Source organism: Lutra lutra, chromosome 5 (genome assembly GCF_902655055.1).
Source record: "Lutra lutra chromosome 5, mLutLut1.2, whole genome shotgun sequence".
NCBI classification, from domain to species: Eukaryota; Metazoa; Chordata; class Mammalia; order Carnivora; family Mustelidae; genus Lutra; species Lutra lutra.
The window spans coordinates 29,955,621-29,978,672 of record NC_062282.1 but is presented as its reverse complement, the minus strand read 5'-3'; the positions used below and the strand labels follow the sequence as shown (position 1 = coordinate 29,978,672).

Genomic DNA, 23,052 nt, shown 5'->3' with positions numbered 1-23,052 from the left:
TGCTTGCGCTGTCTCTCGCTCTCTCTTTCTCAAATAAATAAATGAAATCTTTAAAAAAAAAAAAAAAAAAAAACCAGTCTAAAAACTGAAGGATTCCATTCAAGGCCAATATAATTTATCCAAATCTAAGAAGGCCACTGCAAAGCCACATTCACAACACTTCCAAGTTTCCAAACTGTTTGCGTTATCCACCATCTCTGTCCTAGGCCTGGAAATGCTGGTTACGATATATATCCAAAAGAGAAACGGAAGGAGAATTGGAACAGGCATAAGGAATCTCCCACTCCTATTTTATCTACCTGCCAAAGTTTTAGTTAATCCATTAACAGTGCTAATAAATTCTGAATTATCAATTAGTGCACACTTTAAAATTAAGGCTGTTATTGGAACATTCGTCAATAGCCTTGCTTTGCACTATTATTTTTATCTTATTTTATCATTATTATTTTTATTTTTTATTATTTTTATTATTTTGCACTATTATTTTATCAGCATATTCTTTTACTAGGTTTACCAAAAAAGGCACACCCATCAAAAGACTTAAACAATTTTCTTTAAAAAGATTCCATGCATACCTTATAAAACAAACAAACAAACAAAAACAGAAAATAGGGGCACCTGGTTGACTCAGTCAGTTAAGTGACTGACTCTTAATTTCAGTTCAGGTCATGATCTCAAGGTTCTGGGATCGGGCCCCACATTCGGCTCCCTGCTTGGCGGGGAACCTTCTCCCTCTCTCTCTCTGCCTCCCGCCCCCGGCTCTTGCTTGCTTGCTCTCTCTCACACACACTCTCTCCCTTTGTCCCAAATAAATAAGTAAAATCTTTTTTTTTTTTTTAAGATTTTATTTATCTATCTGACAGAGAGACAGAGATCACAAGAAGGCAGAGAGGCAGGCAGAGAGAGAGAGAGAGGGAGAAGCAGGCTCCCTGCTGAGCAGAGAGCCCAATGTGGGGCTCGATCCCAGGACCCTGGGATCATGACCTGAGCCGAAGGCAGAGGCTTAACCCGCTGAGCCACCCAGATGCCCCTAAATAAGTAAAATCTTAAAATAAAAAAGAAAAAGAAAGAAAGAAAAGAAAACAAAACAAATAAACAAAAAAACCCACACGCCCAGGAAACTGTTATAGTCTCCTGAAATGCTTGAATTACAGCCAGGAAAGACTAAAGTTTACAAACAAGCTTCCGAGCCCAAACCCAAGCACAGCTTGGTAAGTGAGCAAAGTGCACAGCTGCACTTTGGGTTTACTCACACATCAGCTCTATATCAAAGGTCTGGTCTTCTTTATCAACTTCCCATTCTAGGCAAGTTGATTTCTGGATCATCTGAAATCTAACCTTGTAAATTGTGCCTTTGTTCCTGCCATTTACTCTTCATAAACAGGATGTGGCCTACCCCCACCATGCTCAATAAAATGTAACCCTCTACAAGGCTCATTCAAACTCCATGCCCTCCAGAAAGCTGCTCTTCTGTGTACTGATCTCTAGAGTTGATCTCATCAGCCTCATCTTTCCACTTACCCCTAACAGGAAGACTCAGCCATGCACTAATCACATGACATGTCACCACCATGACATGCACCTGCATACATCAGAGCCTTCACTATAGCAATTTTCTGCCTGCTCACAACACCCTTCTTTTTTTCCATTCTCTCTTTCCCAGCCTCTTGTCAGCCTTGGCAGACCTGTATTAATCAGCTCAGGCTACCACAATAAAATACCACAAACTAGACAGCTAATCATCAGAAATTTATTTTCTCACAGTTCTGAAGGCCAGAAGTCTAAGATCAAGGTAATTTGGTTTCTGCTGAGAACTTTCCTCCTGGCTTGTAGATGTCCACCTTCTTGCTTTGTTATATGCAGACCTGGCTCTTTGGTGTCTCTCTTCCTATAAGCAAACTAAATCTTTAAGATCAGGGTCCACCCCTACGATGTAATTTGACCTTTATTACCTCCAAAGAGTCTCATGTCCAAATGCAGCCACACTGGGGGTTAGGGCTTCAACACATGAATTTTGAGGGCACACAAAAATTCACTCAAATACTCTCACGTTTCATGATCCACCTAAATTTATCCATATGTGCTTGAAAAGAAAATATCAAATAAGGGTTCTATATATGTTCAGTAGAGAAAACATTTGCATTCATATTGTTCACTACGATACTCTTACTGTTTGTCCTAAGGATTTCTGAATCTCCATTATGATTGTAGATTTGTCTATTCCTTGTTATTTGTCAATTATTTTTAATAAATATTTCTGTAAATTTTTGCTTTAAATATATTGTGTTAGATTCAGAGATTAAGAAATGCCAAATTTGGGGCACCTGGGTGGCTCAGTGGGTTAAGCCTCTGCCTTCGGCTCGGGTCATGATCCCGGGGTCCTGGGATTGAGCCCCACATCGGGCTCTCTGCTCAGCGGGGAGCCTGCTTCCCTTCCTCTCTCTCTGCCTGCCTCTCTGCCTACTTGTGTTCTCTCTCTGTCAAATAAATAAATAAAAATCTTAAAAAAAAAGAAATGCCAAATTTTCCTGGTAGATACTTGTTCCCTTTAGCATTAAGTAATAACACTCACTTGGCTAATTAGGTTAATAATGACTTAAAGATTATTTTGTCTTAAGTCAATTTTGTAAGATTAATCAGTTATCTTTTGGTTAGTATTTTCCTGCTATTTTTTATTCCTCTTCCTTTCAGACTTTCTGGTCATTACATTTTAGGTGTATCACTCATAAACAGAATGTATCTGAATATTTAAATCTACTCTGAGAATTTTAAGTGGCAAGTTGAGTCCACTTACATCTACTGTGAATACTGATACGTCTGTATTCGTGCCTACCGCCTTATTTTTCTATCTCTGTTTACCAAGATTTTCCTCTACGTTTTTTTTCTCCTTTCCTGTCTTTTACTAGAATGATTGAGTCTTCTTCAGCGGCAGATTAAGAGTATTGCAGTGGAAGTGGTGCACACAGTAAGGGGGTGCATTTTTTGTAAAGAACCTTAAAACAGGAGCACCTGGGTGGCTCAGTTGGTTAAGTGTCTGCCTTTGGCTCAGGTTATGATCTGAGTCCCCGGATGGAGCCCTGATCAGGCTCCCTTCTTAGCAGAAGGGAGGGAGAAAAGGTTCTCCCACTGCCCTTCACCCTACTTGTGCGCTTTCTCTCTCTCTCTCAAATAAATAAAAATCTTAAAAAAAAAAAAAAAATGGGGTGCCTGGATGGCTCAGTGGGTTAAAGGCTCTGCCTTCCATTCAGGTCATGATCCCAGCGTCCTGGGATCGAGCCCTGCATTGGGCTCTCTGCTCAGTGGGGAGCCTGCTTCTCCCCCTTCTCTGCCTGTCTTTCCACCTACTTGTGATCTCTCTCTGTCAAATAAATAAAATCTTTAAAAAAAATCTTTAAAAAAAAAAGAACCTTAAAACAGTAATAAAATCATCCAAAGATGAGTCTGTTTTTCATTATCACCATTTGCTGGCAATTCTAAAAATGTCAGATTAGGGGGCGCCTGGGTGGCTCAGTGGATTAAAGCCTCTGCCTTCAGCTCAGATCATGATCCCAGGGTCCTGGGATAGAGTCCCGCATCGGGCTCTCTGCTCAGCAGGGAGCCTGCTTCCTCCTCTCTCTCTGCCTGCCTCTCTGCCTACTTGTGTTCTCTGTCAAATAAATAAATAAATAAAAATCTTTAAAAAAAAAAGTCAGATTAGAAATTTGTTTTTTATTGATTTTTACTATGATTAGTGAATTTTGATAATATATATGTTAGCTTTAAAGTGGCATATTTTTATTCTTTCAATAAACATTGTATTCTACCTGAAGTTAATTTATAGAACTCCCAGTTAGAGAGTCTGCACCGCACCACATACATGCACAGACATACTCTGATATGTATGTTTACAGATAATGTTTTGAGTGGTTCAGAATCATTCAAACTTACTTCAAGGGTAGTTTCGTATCTCTAATCCTTGTTGTACTACATGCTTCTGCATTTAAACAGCAGATCCAAAATAAACTGATATATTAAAGAAACAATACTTGAGTACCTCTCATTCTGTTATTCTTTGAGAAAAAAACAAAAGATGGGAGACTAGGTTGGCAGAAGAATTCAAAAGGGCAACGTTTGAACACCTGAATTATTTTCACCAACAACATTCTAAAGCAGGTCATTTGATGACAATATTTACCATAATCTGCCATTTTTTTATTTTTATGTAAGAAAAAAAATATATATAATATATTTTAGTGAAGAGGTATTTTTTTTTTAAGATTTTACTTATTTATTTGACAGAGAGAGAGAGAGAGGTCACAAGAAGGCAGAGAAGGCAGAGAGAGAAGGGGAAGCAGGCTCCCTGCAGAGCAGAGAGCCTGATGCAGGGCTCAATCTTAGGACCCTGAGATCATGACCTAAGCCAAAGGCAGAGGCCCAACATATTAAGCCACCCAGGTGCCCCGAAAAGAGGTATTTTTTAAAAGCCACTAGAATGGATATCAAAATTTTAAAAAAATAGGGACGCCTGGGTGGCTCAGTTGGTTAAGCAGCTGCCTTCGGCTCAGGTCATGATCCCAGCGTCCTGGGATCGAGTCCCACATCGGGCTCCTTGCTTGGCAGCAAGCCTGCTTCTCCCTCTGCCTCTGCCTGCCACTCTGTCTGCCTGTGCTCACTCTCGCTTCTCTCTCTATGACAAATAAATAAATAAAATCTTTAAAAAAAAAAAATTTTTTTTAAAAATAGAGGAATGGCATGTCTGGGTGATGGACATTGGGGAGGGTATGTATTGTGCTGAGTACTGTGTATTGTGTAAGACTGATGAATCGCTGACCTGTACCTCTGAAAAAAATAATATATGTTAATAATAATTAAAAATAAATAAAATTTAAAAATTAAAAAAAGAAATGGTCAACATTGCAGTTTCAGGAATCTATTATGAAACAAGATTTTTTTTTAAGATTTTATTTATTTACTTGAGAGGGAGAGTGATCAAGAGAGAGCACAAGCCAGGGGGAGAGGCAAAAGGGGAAGCAGACTCCCCACTGAGCAGGGAGCCCATGCAGGGCTCCACCCCAGAACGCTGGGATCAGGACTTGAGCTGAAGGCAGACGATTAACTGCCTAAGCCACTCAGGCGCCCCATGAAACAAGATTTTTTTTCTTTTTTTTTTTGTTTGTTTTTTAATAACATCTTGAAAAAAGATATTTTAATGAAACTACCAAATTTATCCTTATGTGCCTCTTTTTTTAATTTCACATACACGTGCACACACACATACATATATGTGTATATATATATGTATGCACACACACACACCCCTCAGGTTTTAACTGAAAAAAAATTTTCAAAATTAAAATTAAAAGCTTTCTTTGATTTGTCTCCTCCTCTAATTTCCCCCATCTCACTTCTGCATGAGAGACTGCAGACTCTGAGAAACAAACTGAGGGTTTTGGAGGGGAGGAGAGTGGGGGGGTTGGGTGAGCCTGGTGGTGGGTATTAAGGAGGGCATGTATTACACGGAGCACTGGGTGTGGTGCGTAAACAATGAATTTTGGAACACTTAAAAAAAAATAACTTTTTAAATAAATAAATTTTTATTTTTATTTATTTATTTATTTAAATGTCAATTTATTTAAATATTTATTATTTTTATTTCATTTTTGAAAGCTTTCTTTGATCTGGGACCACCAGGTGGCTCAGTTAGTTCAGAGTCCCACTCTTGGTTTCTGCTCAGGTCATGGTATCAGGGTGGTGAGATCGAGCCTTCCGTTGGGCTCCACCCTCGGCATGGCATCAGCTTGAGATTCTTTCTCCCTCCCTCTGTTCCTCCCCTGTTCACATGCTCTCCTCTCTGTCTCTCTCTAAAATAAATTTAAAAATCTTTAAAAAGCTTTCTTTACCTATGAATTAACAGATTGATAAATTTGGTACACTGGTACTGAATAAGAATATGCAAAGAATGCCCATTTTGTAAAGTCACTGACAGATTTGCAAAAGCTGTTCCTTTTCTGATCATTATTTGTTTCATCTCAATTATTATGGAAAATAATTTATCACAGAGGAGAGTGGTATTAAAAAATGATCTACTCCTAGTGTGAAATACACAAAGTATACCAATGGTTTTCTTTTATTATTTTGAGGTTATACAATTTATTTCTATTCTTTGGGCAATTACTCTTAAAATTATAACTTTCATACTTAAACTAATTTGAAGTTAATTAATAGCTCTAGCCTCCTTCCAAATAATAGAAGGACTTCCAACTGAATGAACTGATTCCACTCTCCTATATTTCACATTGTTGATCACAGTAATTTTCGATCCACTTTGTTTTTAAATCGCCCTAAATCAAGGCGACTGGGTGTCTCATTTGGTTAAGCAGCTGCTTTAGGCACAGGTCATGATTTCATGGGTCCTGGGATGAAACCCCACATGGAGCTCCCTGCTCAGCCAGGAGTCTGCTTCTCCCTCTGCCCCTACCCCCATTCATGTGCATGAGCTTATTCTCTCTCTCAAATAGATAAAATCTTTTTTAAAAAATCACCATAAATTTAATAATTACTATTATTTATCGTAATGCTTGTAGTAATGCTTATAGTAATGCTCAATGCTTATGTAGATTTAACAAAATGTATGTCAACTCCTTTTTTTAAGACATTGCTTCCTACTGCCCATTTATTATTTGAGTTCTATTTCCTTGTTCCTGAAGTACATCCTTTAGAGTTCTTTTAACAAGGGCTATCAGGAGTAAGTTCAAAACTGTTCTTTATTTGCTCTCACTTGTGAATAACAGTTAGCAGGGAACTGATCCCTACACTACTCCAGTGAACTGTTCCATTACTACTGATACACTTACCTCCTCCTCCTCTGAATCACCATCATCATCATCATCTTCTTCTACTTCTTCATAAAGAGGTGGAGGTAAAGGACCAAGGATATCTTCCTCGATATGATTACTTGGATCTTTCGTCATTTTAAGGGGCAAAGGAGGGCCAATTAACTCATCATCAGAAGAACCAGAACTCTCTTCACTCTCACTGCTGCTTGTATCCCTGAAAATACAAAAACAGAAACTCTTTGCCTCTGCTGCAACGAAGAACACACTCTAGAGATGGTACAGATTTCCCAGGAAACCTGCTTCTCCTTTTAACAGCTGGGTTTTTGTTTTAATTAATTAAATATGTGTAATTCGTTAAACTTGTAATTCAAGCATTAAATGTGTAACTCAGATATTATTTTAACTTAATAAAGTAAAAGTTTCTTTTGTCTACTTATCTTAACCTAAACAAAAAGTCACAGCAATTATATGTTAGAGGCTCATTAGGGCCTCCTCACTCATAAAAAGCCAGCAGAACAACTGGAATGTAGAAGAAAAACTACAAAATATTACATCCATTAGAAAGAAAACCACATGATAACCAATGCTTCTGCTCACTATATCTAAATCCAATCACTGTTTACCACAGGAACACATACAGTCAGCCATGTAAGAAAGTTAATATTACTCCCAAAACGTTTCAATATATTTTCTGAAATACAAATTATTTCTCAGTCTTAATTCAAGCTTGCTGAGTTGCTAAAAAATGTTCTATGTAGGGGCACCTGGGTGGCTCAGTGGGTTAAAGCCTCTGTCTTCGGCTCAGGTCGTGATCCCAGGGTCCTGTGATCAAGCCCCGCATCCGGGCTCTCTGCTCAGCAGGGAGTCTGCTTCTCCCTCTCTCTCTGCCTGCCTCTCTGCCTACTTGTGATCTCTGTCAAATAAATAAAATCTTAAAAAAAATGTTCTATGTAGCATCCTTGGATTCTAAAACTATCATACTGTAGAGAGTATTATACTGATTCTCAACTGTTTTTCTACCCAGCACATCTGTAAACTGTTACACACTTCCTCTAAAGTCTCTATCACACTCCTCTAGGCATTCTGAAAGTCACCACCATCCACCATCCCTCCTACACAACCCCAAAGGGTTGAGAATTACGTTCCTAATTACAACAAATATTTTATAAAATTCAAAGTATTATTGCCATCTAGTAAAATATTTCTCATATGTAAGCTCCATGAAAGCAGAAATTTCTCTCTGTTGTGTTCACTGCTGTCTCTAGCACCTAAATGATGCCTGACATATAACAGGCACCCAATATCCACGGATACTCATCTAAGTTCACTATTGAAGGGAATACATACATACATGTTATCCATACACAAAGGTTACTACTTTTGTTTGGAGCAAACCGCCACAAAGAGAATTTCTCTTTGTTTTTGCAATGGTTTAGCTCACTGTGCTCCAGCCCCATAGGCTTTCTTTCAAACTAAACAGGTTAAGCTTGGTCCAGCATGAGTGTCTTTGGACTTGCAGTCCCCTCTGCATTGTTAAATGGTCTCTTTCTCTTCATTCAGGTGTCCTCAAAGAGGCCTTATGTGACCACTTTCTGCTTTCTCAAACACAGCCCTATCAGTCACCATTGTCTTCATTACTTTACTTGGGTTATTTTTATCTTACACCTCACTAAATTATCTTATGTAATGGTTACTTAGTTGTTTATAATCTGTTATCCATCTCCTCAGATACCCCACAACAATATGAGCTCAGAGATCTCATCTGACTTGCTAATTACTGTAGCCCCAATGCCTAAAGTAGTGCCTAACCCACAACAGATGTTCAACAAATAACAGTTGAATGACTGAACAGATTTTTATTAGAGTAGTCACACTCCAAAATTTTCTCCCTTGTCATTAAGTCACAAATTCCCAACTATACTAGTTTAGAAATCACACTTTCTTAATGCAAAATTATTCGGAGCACAGAGAGTTCTAAACTAAAATGTTAATCCTTAGCACCTATGCTTTAAATGACTTAACTAGTTCAGAAGCACTGAACTGAGAACTCAACAAATCCAAGTTGATTTCTTTTTTTTTCTTCTTTTATTTTATTCTTTTTCAGTGTTCCAAAATTCATTGTTTATACACCACACCCAGTGCTCCACGTAATACCCAGTGCCCTCCATAATACCCACCATCCAAACTGATTTCATGATGGATTAGACAGTCCTAACACTGACATGAAACTGGATGGAATGTATCTGCTTCTATGCAGCTTCTAGTTCCATTTCTGTCTTTTTGCTTCTAATATACACAAGCCAAGAAAATAAACAATTCTTAACATAGTTCCAATTTCTGAAAAACAAAAAGTCCATGAAATTATGCCCCAAAATCCATGACAGAAAAGAGAACATATTCCATGTTTAAAATATGACTTAATTAAATGTGCTATCAAAATATGAACCAGAGCCTGAAAAACAATATGTATCTGAAGAAAAAACAGAGGACTCAAAACCTAGTATTTCTCTCAGCTGACTTTTTATTTTTTTAAGATTTTGTTTATTTACTTGAGAGAGAGAGAGAAAGCACAAGCAGGGGGAGCATCCGTGGGAGAGGGACAAACAGACTCCCCACTAAGCAGGGAGCCTGAAGTGGGGCTCGATCTCAGGACCCCGGGAATATAAAAGGCAGATGCTAAAATGACTGAGCTTCCCAGGTGCCCCTCAGCTGACTTTTTGAAAGAGAGTTTAGCTAAGCATAAATATGTAATTGTACAATTTAATATAGGAACTAAATTCAGGAACAAAATTCATTGTTTCTGGTATTAATTTCTTTTTTTTTTTTTATTTTATTCATTCAACAAAGAGAGAAAGCACAAGCAAGTGGAGCAGCAGGCAAAGGAAGAGGGAGAAGCAGGCTCCCCACTGAGCTGGGATCCTAAGTTGGTGCTTGATCCCAGGACCCTAGGATCATGACCTGAGCCGAAGGCAGACACCCAACCAACTGAGCCATGCAGGCACCACTGGTACTAATTTCTTTAAAGGAAATGCACACAATTCCTACTTTACAGATTTGGAGTATATGAATACTTCTCTCCTATCCTGTAGCTATATTTCATAGAATACATGACATATTTCTTTCCAGCATTTGATGTGTAAATTGTACTTCTATCAGTACACTATTTCTTTAAATCCAAGAAAAGTAGTAGTTTTAGATGACTTCCTCTAAAACAAATTTTAACAACACTATAGATATTTTTAAAAATTATTTATATGTTTTGTGGGGGTGCCTTGCTGCCTCATTTGGTGGGGCATGCAACTCTCAACCTCAGGGTTGAGGGTTCAAGCCCCACACTAGTTGTAGAGATTACTTAAGAAAATAAAATCTCAAAAAAAAATTATTTGTATGCTTTGTGAAACAGACTCTTAATATATCACAAAGGAAAAAAAACTAACCCGAAATTTGTTTAAAATATATAGGACTGAATGAAACACACCAAGAGAGCAGAAGAGGAATTCCAGAACCAAATTCAAATTATTGTAAGAAATAATTTGTAAATAACAACAAGTATGCATTTAAAGATAGTAAAGAAGATGACCACCATGTAATGACTACTGAACATCCATAATATAAAATAGAAAACTACTCTGGAATCATACCCTACATTACATAATGGAATCACCAAGATAAGCCAAAGCCACACCCCCGCCCCCCCCCCAAAAAAATTGGACTCCTACCTCACACCATATCAAAATTAACTCAAAATGAATCAATGACCAAAATATAAGAGCTAAAACCATAAATCTCTTCAGGTGTCTGGGTGGCTCAATCAAATAAAGCGTCTGCAACCCAGGCGCCCCACCAAAGTACATTATTAAGAAAGTGAAAAGACAGTGGTGCTGGCTGGCTCAGTTGGTACAGAATGTGACTCCTGTTCTTGGGGGTATGAGTTCAAGCTCTACATGTGGCAGAGAGTTTACTTTAAAAAAATATTTAAGAAAGTGAAAAGCCCAGGGTGCTCAGTCAGTTAAGCCTCTGCCTTTGGTTCAGGTCATGATCCCAGGGTCTTGGGATTGAGCCCTGCATCAGGTTCTCTGCTCAGCAGGAAGCCTGCTTCTCCCTTTCCCACTCCCCTTGCCTGTGTTCCCTCTCTCACTGTGTCTCTCTCTGTCAAATAAAGAAATAAAATCTTTTTTTTTTAAAGTCCTTAACTAACATGTACTTTCTTATTTATTTAAAAATGTGTGGGCCGCCTGGGTGGCTCAGTGGGTTAAGCCTCTGCCTTCGGCTCAGGTCATGATCTCAGGGCCCTGGGATCAAGCCCCGCATTGGGCTTTCTGTTCAGAAGGCAGCCTACTTCCCTCTCTCTCTCTGCCTGCTGCTCTGCCTACTTGTGATCTCTCTCCCTCTGTCAAATAAATAAATAAAATCTTTAAAAAAAAATAAAAAATTAAAATGTGTATTGGTTTACAAAATTTCAAGAAAATTCTTTTTAATTATGGGCTTTCTCCCCACAAGGAAAAGGTCACCACCTCCCTTCTCAAGACTAATAAAGACTGCTTCCCATTGTGTCAATGCATAGTAATTGTGGTCACCAACAGGAGAAGCTGCCATTTGCTTCCTAATCTCTGAGAAAACTAAAATCTGATAGTGTTTACTCACCGACCTCTAATTAGAACTAAAAATCTTTAAAAAGAAAAAATCAGTTTCTTAGAACAAAATCAGTCTTAATCCTCTTTCTTTGCAAAAACTACCAGTTTCAATTATCTGAGATTAAACACCTAAATGGGAATGATAGTTTAATGGAATCTTTTTGAGAAAGTCAAGCACCTGGAAGATGATTTAGAGCCATCTCTGACTATGTGTGACCCTGAAGATGTTGGTTCAATATCTTCATTTTGCCTTCTTAATTCTTTTTCTCTGTTCATTTCTTCCTCTTTTTCTCTTGCTTCTGTAAAGATTTAAAAAATTTTTCAATAGTTAAGACTTCAAAAATTTGTCAGGACAATAAAGGCTAAAAATATAGTCAAAGTGATGTAATTTAAAGTAGTGCCAGTAAGAGCAAAAAATTATCAACCTAAGTACCCAAATTGGGAAAATAACTGAACTACTGTATATCAATATAAAATCCTGCCAATAGGGACATGTGGGTGGCTCAGTCGGTTGAGCATCTACCTTTGGCTAGGGCCATGATCTCAGAGGCTTAGGATCGAGTCCCCAGTCAGGCTCCCTGCCCAGGAGTGAGTCTGCTTCTCCCTCTCCTTGCCATTCCCCCTCCTTGAGCTCTGTATCTCTCTGACAAATACATAAAATCTTTAAACAATTAATTAATTTAATACAACCAATAAAAATAGTGATGGAAAATATATAAATCTGGGAAAATAATAACAGATATGCTAAGCAAAATTAACATGTGAATAGTATGTGAATGACATGGCACTAACGGGGCAGCTGACTAGCTCAGTCACTAAAGCACGTGACACTTGACTTCAGGGTTGTGGGTTTGAGCCCCGAATGGGGTAGACAGATTACTTAAAAATAAAATCTTAAAAGGGCACCTGGTTGGCTCAGTGGGTTGCAGCCTCTGCCTTCGGCTTGGGTCATGATCCCAGAATCCTGGGATCGAGCCCCACATTGGGCTCTCTGCTTGGCGGCGAGCCTGCTTTCCCCCTCTCTCTCTGCCTGCCTCTCTGCCTGCTTGTGATCTCTGTCAAATAAATAAATAAAATCTTTAAAAAAAAAATCTTAAAAAATAAATTAAAATTTTTAAAAAATAAAAAGAGGGGCACCTGGGTGGCTCAGTCAGTTAAGCATCTGCCTTTGGGGGCGCCTGGGTGGCTCAGTGGGTTAAGCTGCTGCCTTCTTCTCAGGTTATGATCTCGGGGTCCTGGGATCGAGTCCCGCATCGGGCTCTCTGCTCAGCAAGAAGCCTGCTTCCCTCTCTCTCTCTCTGCCTGCCTCTCTGTCTATTTGTGATCTCTCTCTGTCAAATAAATAAATAAAATCTTAAAAAAAAAAAAAAAAAAAAAAAAAAAACAAGCATCTGCCTTTGACTCAGGTCATGATCCCAGCACCCTGGGATCAAGCCCTGAGTCAGGCTCCCTGCTCAAGAGGGAGTCTGCTTCTCCCTCTCCCCGCTCCCAATTGTACTCTCTCTTGCTCTCTCAAATAAGTAAATAAAATATTTAAATTAATTAATGAATTAAGTAAATTAAAATGAAAAGATTGGAAGGTGACAAGTAAAAAATAAAGTGTCCAAAGGTAAGACTTTAGGTAACTTCACTTTTTATTTTTAATATATTTTAAACTATAAACTCAGAATTTTGTTCATTTCTGATGTTCCCCACTGGATTTGTGGTAAGGGACTTCCCACAAAAATCTTGAGAAAATTTCAGATTTCTAGAGTTATTTACCTTGGAAAGACAAAAAAAATTATCCAAAGAAATTTGATCTTTTTCCTCTGATAATGTCACTCTACAACTGGAGGGCACACAGGAAGGAACTGAGTTACTTAAATTGTTCTCAACTGCCACCATCAACGGCCTGAGATAATCTTTAACATTTTTTTCTTAATAATGAAAAACAATACACCTAAAGTTAACCAGTATCACAAGGCACTTATTAATTGGAATGTTGTACTCTTTAGGGTCTTTTGTTGATGGGATATGGAGGATAAGAAATAAGATAACAAACATACATGGACAAGTAACTAAATAGCCTTTTATTTCAAACAGGGAAGATAAAACTACAGGATGAGGAAAGGCAAACACTATAACTCTAGCTCATGTTGGTATTTTTTTGTGCTCACCACTGGGCTAAGGTGGGTGGGTTAGGTAATTCTGCACTCTGATGCTGAGGTTGAAAAAAAATAAAAATAAAGAAGATAATGTCTAAATAGAAGAGTAGGCCTGCATGGCTCCTACCATCATCCTGGGTGAGAGGGGAGTGGTGGGGGGGGGGGGTGTGAAACTACACTTGGACACTTGATCCTAGGCTCTGGTCTTGGGGCATTTCTGACCTTAATCAGTAAACAATACCTAGGCATACATTATTAGCCTCCTATACAGCAGCCATTTCTTCCTTTTCCCCTTGCTAAGAAAAACCACAACTTTCTCCAGGTAAGAGGAAGCAGGTGCTTCAGCAGATGCTGGGTCCCTCCCTGCCCAGAGGGGTAAAGCTTGATTCCAAGTCAACTATATTGCTCTTGCCAGTGGCTGTATTTTGGAACTAACGTTCCACACTAACACCAGCCTATAAGATATGAGAAGTCAGCTGGAGGAACATTTGAGAAAGGTTTTCTTACTTCTAAAAAAAGATATACAGAACAGTATCCTTCCAGCCTGTGGAGGTGGTCATCTGCTTGTAACAAAATTTCACTTATAATTTTGGGTGATGAGTGCAGTCAGTTTAAAACAAGCCAATACCCTAAAACTGGCAAAGCAGAAAAAGGGGGGAAAACTTAATGTTCCTCATGCCAGGACTCAGAAGATGGAAGAGCCCCATTCCGGAGTTGTTTTCATGTGTAACACTAAATTTTTCTTATTTGAGTCATTTTTAACTAGGTCTTCTATGACTTCTTTGCAAGTAACCACCTTAAAATAACAACCTTAGTTTAACAAATATTACAGCAGCTAATACATGGCTGCTACATATCAGGTATTTTTTTAAAGATTTTATTTATTTATTATTTATTTATTTATTTGTCAGAGAGAGAACTCCCGACAAAGGGTATCATTTCATGCATTTTCATCAAATGTGGAACCAAGTACACTGTCAGCCCTGTAGAAATGCTCTGTATCTTCCCTTAACCAAACTGAATTAACCTACTATCCAACACCTAATTTTATTCTTCCAAACACCTCATTTTATTGTTCTACTTTCAAACAGTTACCAATTTTTGGATAGCCGTTTCTGAAAAGCTTCTCCACGTGTATGCAATTTTTGTCTAGGTAATGGCAAACTATCCAAAAGTACCATCTCTCATCTGGGCTCATTCACACAAATTGCAGAGTCAAAGGAATATAATTTGGCACATAAAAATCTCAGAGCCGGGACGCCTGAGTGGCTCAGTGGGTTGAAGCCTCTGCCTTTGGTTCAGGTCATGATTCCAGGGTCCTGGGATGGAGCCCCGAATCCGGCTCTCTGCTCAGCAGGGAGCCTGCTTCCCCACCACCTCTCTCTGCCTGCCTCTCTGCCTACTTGTGATCTCTGATAAATAAATAAAATCTTAAAAAAAAAATAAAATCTCAGAGCCAATCATTATAGCAATCACTTAACTTAAAGAAATGAGACTTAAAATGTAAAGGAAATAAATAACTGTAAATATAAGCTAGAATAAATGGTTTTCTCATCATGATACTCTTTTTACCCATAGGACTTATATCTTGCTAAATGTTTTTGTTACTCTAACTTAAAAAACAATTCACTAGCTTACCAATTTCATGTAAATCTAAATTCAAAATATTTAATGCCAAAATACTAGGAAATTAAAAAATAAGAACATTTTAACTACATTAATTACATTTCTCCATTAGATATTTAGGGATGTAACTATTATGTACTAAGCTCTACTAGGCTTATATTTACAGTATAAAAGTGAAAACAAGGTTCTTATCCTCAATATGTGAAAAATATTAGGAAAAAATTTATAGTATTCTTTAAAGTGTTATGGATATAAATATATATTTATATATATATATATATATATAAAAACAATTATTATGTCCAGACAGTTTTCCCAAAAAATCCCTAGAAAAAGTAAAATATGTATGAGGCCTTAAAAGATAAGGTAGGATTTAACCAGGTAGGAAGACCATTTCAGGTACACATACACACACAACTCTTTAAGCTTTTCTAATTTCTAAAATCTCTGGGACAGGTTTTCTTTTCAGGATCACTTAAAATCATATTCAAATCCTATTTTAACGTTTTTTCAAAGATGTTGTTTCCTATCTTACCACAGATAAGGCTCATAAATCCATCTAAAGCACAGGCATACCTAGGGACACCTGGGTGGCTCAGTGAGTTAAGCCTCTGTCTTTGGCTCAGGTCAGGAACTCAGGGTCCTGGAATTGAGCCCTGGGTCGGGGGGAGGGACAGAGGGCCCCCCCCCCAGCCCTGCCAGGGTCCCTACTCAGCAAGATTCTACTTCTCCCACTCCCTCTGCCCCTCCCCCTTGCACACACTCACTCGTGTGCTTTCTCCCTAATAATTTTTAATAAATAAAATACACGCACACCCAAAATAAGCATTTGAATAAATTTTTCTTCTCTATCTCCTCATAGTATTATAGCTTTAAAAAGGACCTATGTCTTTCATATGTCCTAGACATACTTATTAGAGCTTTCAGAAAAATAAAACACTTTAGAGGCCCCTGGGTGGCTCAGTTAAGCATCTGCCTTCAGCTCAGGTCATGATGCCAGAGTCCCAGAATTAAGTCCTGTTTCAGCAGTCCCTGCTCAGCAGAGAGCCTGTTTCTCCCTCTGCCCCTCACCCCACCCGTGCTCCCTTTTGCTCTTTCTCTCTCAAATAAATAATAAAATCTTAAAAAAAAAAAATAGAAAATGGAAACACTTTAAAAAAACCACTTACACGATTATTTCCTGACATTTAACATAATGCATACTTTATTGAGGTTTTATAGTAATTCATCCTTTCTATGAGAGCATTTACCAATGAAAACAGTTCATATTCATATACACAAACTTGCTATTAAAAGGGACCATGGGGCAGGAGGGGGAGGGATGATTCACAGTTTTATTTTCCTCAAGCCTAATGTCAATGCCCTTAGAAAGACTCCAATACAATCACGAGATAAAGAATGCCCATATCTCAATTTTTGAACTTTCAAGAAAAACAAGTGAAACTTCGGATTCATGTGTTTAGATCAGGGGTAAAAACAGTGGTCCAAGTTCAAGAATATAATGCTAAATCAAGAAAGTTCAACATGGGTGCTTGGGTGGCTCAGTTGGGTGGGTGAGCGACTGCCTTTGGTTCAGGTCATGATCCTGGAGTCCCAGGATCGAGTCCCACATTGGGCTCCCAGCTCCACAGGGAGTCTGCTTCTCCCTCTGACCTTCTACCCTCTCATGTTTTCTCTTACTCACTTGGTCTCTCAAAATAAATTTTAAAAATCTTAAAAAAAAAAAGTTCAATATATTTAATTCATCCACAAATTATCACTGGAGAGCTTGGTCTTCTGATGATTCTTCAAATTTTAAAAATCTAGTAACTGTTCATTGTAATTCCCCTTAGGTGCTAAATGCACACATGCTTTGCTAAGAAAAAATGTAGTAGTTAAAAGTAATTGTTTTCAAAGTACTTTACTGTTGTTTTTTTTTTAAAGATTTTATTTATTTATTTGACAGAGAGAAATCACAAGTAGGCAGAGAGGCAGGCAGAGAGAGAGGAGGAAGCAGGCTCCCTGCCGAGCAGAAAGCCCGATGCAGGGCTTGAACCCAGGACATGGGATCATGACCTGAGCCGAAGGCAGTGGCTTAACCCACTGAGCCACCCAGGAGCCCCAGTACTTTACTGTTTAAAAGGTACTATGCCACAAGATGGGGTCAGGAGGGAGACAAACCATAAGAGACTCTTAATCTCACAAAACAAATTGAGGGTTGTGGGGTGGGGCGTGGGAGTAGAGAGAGGGTGGTGGGGTTATGGACATTGGGAAAGGTATGTGCTAATGTGAGTGCTGTGAAGTTTATAAACCTGGCGACTCACAGACCTGTACCCTTGGGGTTAATAATATATTATATGTTAATAAAAAAGAAAAAAAATAAAATAAAAGGTACTATGCCCAACATCTTAATCCCTTCAAGAAACTTGTAAGGGATCCCTTATTATCACTTCCACCTGACAGATGAGGAAATTAAGGATCTGAAATTTGAAAACCCACCAACATTATCTCTAGTAGGATGTGCAGCTGACCCTCAAACCCAAGTCCTCCAACTCCAAATCCCAAGTTCTATAAAACAGGTGGGGCCATTTTAAAACATTCTCCAAAAAAGCAGAATTTGTTTTTTAAAAGGCAGTATTAGAGTTCTAAATTCAATCTTCTCAAGTATATATTGAGAATTTATCCTGCAAGGCATGGTACGGGGAACTATAAAACTTACTTAGGTAAACAGACAATCTCTGCTCCAAGTGTTTTGTTATCACAAGCTGAAAGAGGTTAAATACAAGAGAGCTATACTCTAATAGCATAAGCACTAACTAAAAAGCGTAATTTTAAAATTAAGTGGTTAAAGAATGTATAAATAAGCCTGAAGTAGTAGCATGTCTTTGCATTTTGTCTGATGATATTATTTAATATTTTTAAGTGTGGTAGAGGTATTTCAGTTAAGTTTTTTAAAGGATCAGTATCTCTTAAAGACACATACTGAAGTATTCATGGGTGAAATAATGTGTCTCAGATTTGTATCAAAATAATCTGACAGAGGAAGAAAATGGAAATAACACCAGCTGTGCATTACTATAGTTCTTAAATCTGTGTGATAAGAGTTCATTACTATACTTTTGTATGTGTTTGAAACATGTTATTAATGACAGTTCTTTCTAAAAAAAGTAGGTGGGCTTCTCGCCACAAAAAAAAAACAACTTATTCTTCCAAAGACTGAAAAATTTCACAAGCTCATTTTCCAAATATTAGCTATTACTGCTATATAGTTTATCATTTTAAAACCAAAAAGGACCAATATTCTGAATATTGCCAGAATATTCACTTAAATTTTTCCAGAAGTCCTGTCTCTGATTTCTAGCCCCTTTTGCGCTATCAAGATACATCCATCTTTTCAGTGAAAGAATGATCTGAGTCTTATCCAAAGAAAGCAATGGAGGGGCACCAGGGTGGCTCAGTCAGTTAAGCATCTGCCTTCCACTCAGGTCATGATACCAGGGTCCTAGGATTGAGTCCCACATTGGGCTCTCTGCTCAGTGGGGAGCCTGCATCTCCTTCTCCCTCTGCCTGCCACTCTCCCAACTTGTGCGCTTTCTCTTATGTAAATCTCCTATTTGGGTGGCTCAGTTGATAAGGCGACTGCCTTTGGCTCATGTCATGACCCTGGAGTCCTGCATCAGGCTCCCTGCTTGGCACGGAGTCTGCTTCTCTCTCTGACCCTCCCTCTTCTCATACTGTCTCTTTCTCTCTCTCATTCTCTCTCTCAAATAAAGAAATAAAATATTTTGAAAAATTTTAAAAATTGAAAATTAAATAAAATCTTTAAAAAAAACCAAAGATCAAAAAACAAAGAAAGCAGTAGAGGAGTCAGTCTACTTGGAAGACCCTAAGGTGGTACCCAGAATTGCCGACCACCTGCTATCACACCAGACAGTCTGGAAATTAAGGCCTTCATTACATGTCTGATACAACTCATTAGTGCAAGGGTTCAACAGGAGCAGCCACATTCACTCTATGTCTCAATTTTCTATACTGTCTGAGTCAACAGTCAGTGGTGTACACAGCTCTCAGAGCCACCTCTCGCCCAGCCTTCCAAATACTGGTTCCGCTGTAAGCAGGAAAAGAAAAAAATGAAGTGAAAATCAGATAAAAGTGGAAGAAGAGGTAATAAAGAAACTGCTATTTTGATTCTTATAAATTAATTTAGAATCCCTGTTTGTTCATAGCAGAATTGCCTTCAAAAAGATTTTCAGCATTCAGACTTTCTTATCCTACTTAGGTCAACTTTTACCATGCTAAAATAATAACAATAATAATAATAATAACCTCTGCTTCCAAAGGAACCAGCACATTTGGTCTTTTAACAGCTCTGAATTTTTTTTCAGCCTAATAGTAACTGTCAACATACTTGTGTAAGGCATATACAATATTTATACCAATAAAAGAGCCATCACTGAACTTCTTACCCAGTGTTTTCCGACTTCTTTCCACAGCTGTTCTTCGCGTTTGTTCAAACATTGCTTCCAAATCAAATGTGCGAGCTTTTTTTCCTAAACAGAAATAAGTAGCAAACTTTGATCTTCTTGCATTAAGCTGGCCAAACTTTAGGTACTCCATAAACACTTATTAAATGATTGACAATCATTTAGTCTGTTTAATTTATAGCATGGCAACAAGAAAAGTACCTAGGAAGAAAGAGTTTACTTCCCAGGGAAATTTTAATGACAGTCTCATCATTAATCGGCTGATTTTCCCATCCTCCTTTAATACAACTGGACTCTACCCCTGAAATCTACAACACTGGTCATAGGCAGAATGGAGAATGTTCATACCCTAATTTCTGGAACCCGGGAATATGTTACATTACAGGGCAAAAGAGACTTTGTAGATCTAATTAAGGTTATGGACTTCAAAACAGATTATCCTAGTTGGCCCTGTCTAATCACAGATGACCTTACAAGCAAAGATGAAGAACAGATGCAGCTAAAGTCAGAGAGATGTGAAGTGTGAGACAGACTAGAAATACTAGCTGGAGTTTTCAGATGACGACAGTAATGCAAGCACCTTAAGAAGCGAAGAGATTCCCACCTGACAGCAAATAAGGAAACAGAGGCCTCAGCCCTAAAACTACAAGAAACTAAATTCTGACAACAATGTAAATGGGTTTGGAAGCAATATTATATTTGTTTTCATTGCCTTTTTTTTTTAAATAATAATGTCTACTTCATGTTAGTAAGAATATGGTAAAAATGTCACTCTTGCATAATACTGACTTTGGTATAAAATGAAACAACCTTTCTGAAGTGCGTTATGACAAAATGTATCAATTAATTTTAAAAGATATATACCCAGGAGCACCTGGGTGGCTCAGTTAAGCATAGGACTCTAGATCTCAGTGCCATGAGTTCAAGCCCCAGGTTGGGCTCCACACTGGCTGGGAAGCCTGCTTAAAAAATAAATTTAAGGTTTCACTTATTTGTGGAGCATAACAAATAACATGGAGGACAAGGGGAGACGGAGAGGAGAAGGGAGTTGAGGGAAATTGGAAGGGGAGGTGAACCATGAGAGACTATGGACTCTGAAAAACGATCTGAAATTTTGAAGGGGTGGGGGGTGGGAGGTTGGGGGCACCAGGTGGTGGGTATTGTAGAGGGCACGGATTGCATGGAGCACTGGGTGTGGTGCAAAAATAATGAATACTGTTATGCTGAAAAAATAAAAAATTAAAAAATAAATAAATAAAAAATAAATTTAAAAAAATAAATAAATTTTTAAAAATTAAAAAATAAAAAAGATATATACCCAATGTTTTTGGTTACTTTTTAATATATTTTTATAATAGTCCCTTCTTTAGAAATTTATCCTATGGAAATCCTTTTTTACAAAAAGAAAGGTTTATTCATAAAGATATTCTTTTGAGTATTACTAATAAAAGTTAGAATTAGAAACTATGCAGGCCAAAATTATGACACTTCTATTAAATGTACTATCCAGCCATTAAAAAATGTTTTGGAAGAGCACGTTATAATATGGAAAATCCTCAAAGTATTAAGAATTAAAATACATAATTAAGAATAACAAAATTGTACATACATATGATCTTAACTTTCTTGATAAATATACAACAGGAAAGAATAGAAAAATAACTTCTAAGTCTTGATTTCTAGATCATGATGATCATGCAATCATCAATCTAAGTCTTGATTTCTAGATCTTCTAAATCTAGAAGATTTCTAGATCTTCCTTATTTGTTTTTCCGATTTTCTGCTATTAATATGTGTTACTTAGGGAGGAAACTATTTGAAAGAACTGAAACAAAATTAAATAGTATAGGGACACCTGGGTAGCTCAGCCAGTTAAGCATCTGCCTTCACCTCAGGTCGTAATCCCATGGTCCCAGGATGGAGCCCGGCATCGGGTTCCTTATTCCGCAGGGATCCTGCTTCTTCCTCTGCCTGCCACTCCCCCTGCTTGTGTGCTCACTCACTCTCTCTTTCTCTCTCTGGCAAATAAATAAATAAAATCATTTTAAAAGACCGACAAAAGTAGATACTAATAATAATACATAACTATATAGTATTTTTGTAAACACGACCAGCTACGGGTAAAAATGTGGCAGAAGACATTACCATAATAAATGAGTATATGAACACCAACAAGCGACCTGGACACATCAGCCTGATATTTGTTCCATCCAGGACCCAAGAGAAATGGGAAGGAGATTTACATTTGTTTCTTACAAGCAGTATGTTTTCAACAGATGACTACATCTCTGTTTGAAATATTATTCTTTATCTCACAGCAAGACTCTACAGAGACACTGAAGTGACAATTCCGGGGAAGAAAGGCTTTAATCAAAAAGGATTTAGTAACTCTTATAATTATCACTCAATACACCACTTGTTGCCAGAAAGGCCATCTCATTGCAGACCACAGTCAATGGTTAGCTCTCAGCCTCAGGACACAAAAAGACAACTCCCTCCACGCACCAACACGTCCACAGCATAGGTCACAAAGCTATCTTTCCCACAGAGCCTTCCCATATGTGTCACCTGAGCTGGTCCCAACAGTCAAGCAAGAATTAGCGGATGGGAAAGAGACTACGGAGAAATTGCAAGGCATACACTAGAGCGAAAGTAACTAAGGCTTGGTGCAGCGGAGGGTGCGGACCAGAGGTGACAGCTGGGTCTCCTCTCTCAACCAGCCGTTCTTAAAAGCCCTGCAAAAGGAGACGGGGGCTAAGCATTAAGACGGTCACTCACCGAACCCCGTGAAGCCCATGGTGACCGCCAGCTGCGGATCCGGTCCCGACGCGTCTGAGCCTGTCACTGGGGCAAGAGGAGGAGGAGACCTCGTTAGTGCGGCGACCCTGGCGCCCCCTAGCCCTCCTCGCCCTGCCTGGCATCGCCCCCGCGAAACCCACCTTCGCTGGGCCCCGGGCGCTCCATGGCCAGCCGCCTGCCGCAGAACTAGCTACAGCCACAGAACAAACAACTGCGGAAGACTCGAGGCAACACCAACAGGAAGTATCGCCTTGGAGAGACGCCGCGGCCAAGGCCAAGAGCGTCGCCTTCCGCGAGGAGATGGCGGTCCCCGGAGCTGCGCCGCCCTACCGGGTTGGCGGGGCATAACCGCCGCCGAGATCACCTACTTACTCAACCCACTGGCTGGAAACATTACGTAGTTTGTGTCAGCATCCTTTCTTTTTCCTCTCCCTCCCTCCCTCCCTCCGTTCCTCCTTTCCGCCCTTCATCCCTACTCCTTTCCTTCCTTCCTCCCTCCCTTCTTTTTTTCCCTACGTTTTGTTCAGTGATTATATATGATTGGTATAATAAGCTTTTAGAAAAAGAAAGA

The 23,052-nt window shown here is 38.7% G+C and overlaps 1 protein-coding gene across 2 annotated transcripts in view; it reads right to left on the bottom strand.

The window, feature by feature from the left end:
• Positions 1-22,764, bottom strand: part of WDR70 (WD repeat domain 70) — a 308,541-nt gene extending 285,777 nt beyond the window's left edge. The window contains exons 1-5 of one of the 2 annotated variants that reach the window (XM_047730059.1): positions 22,622-22,764; positions 22,461-22,526; positions 19,665-19,748; positions 11,628-11,748; positions 6,834-7,029 (exon numbers count right to left, since the gene is read on the bottom strand). In XM_047730059.1, coding sequence (XP_047586015.1) covers positions 6,834-7,029; positions 11,628-11,748; positions 19,665-19,748; positions 22,461-22,526; positions 22,622-22,646 — 492 coding nt within the window. In that variant the 5' untranslated portion in view covers positions 22,647-22,764. Of the gene's footprint in view, positions 1-6,833; positions 7,030-11,627; positions 11,749-19,664; positions 19,749-22,460; positions 22,527-22,621 lie in introns of those variants that run through there. The other variant, XM_047730060.1, reaches the window with a different exon arrangement.
• Between the last annotated feature and the right edge of the window lie 288 nt (positions 22,765-23,052).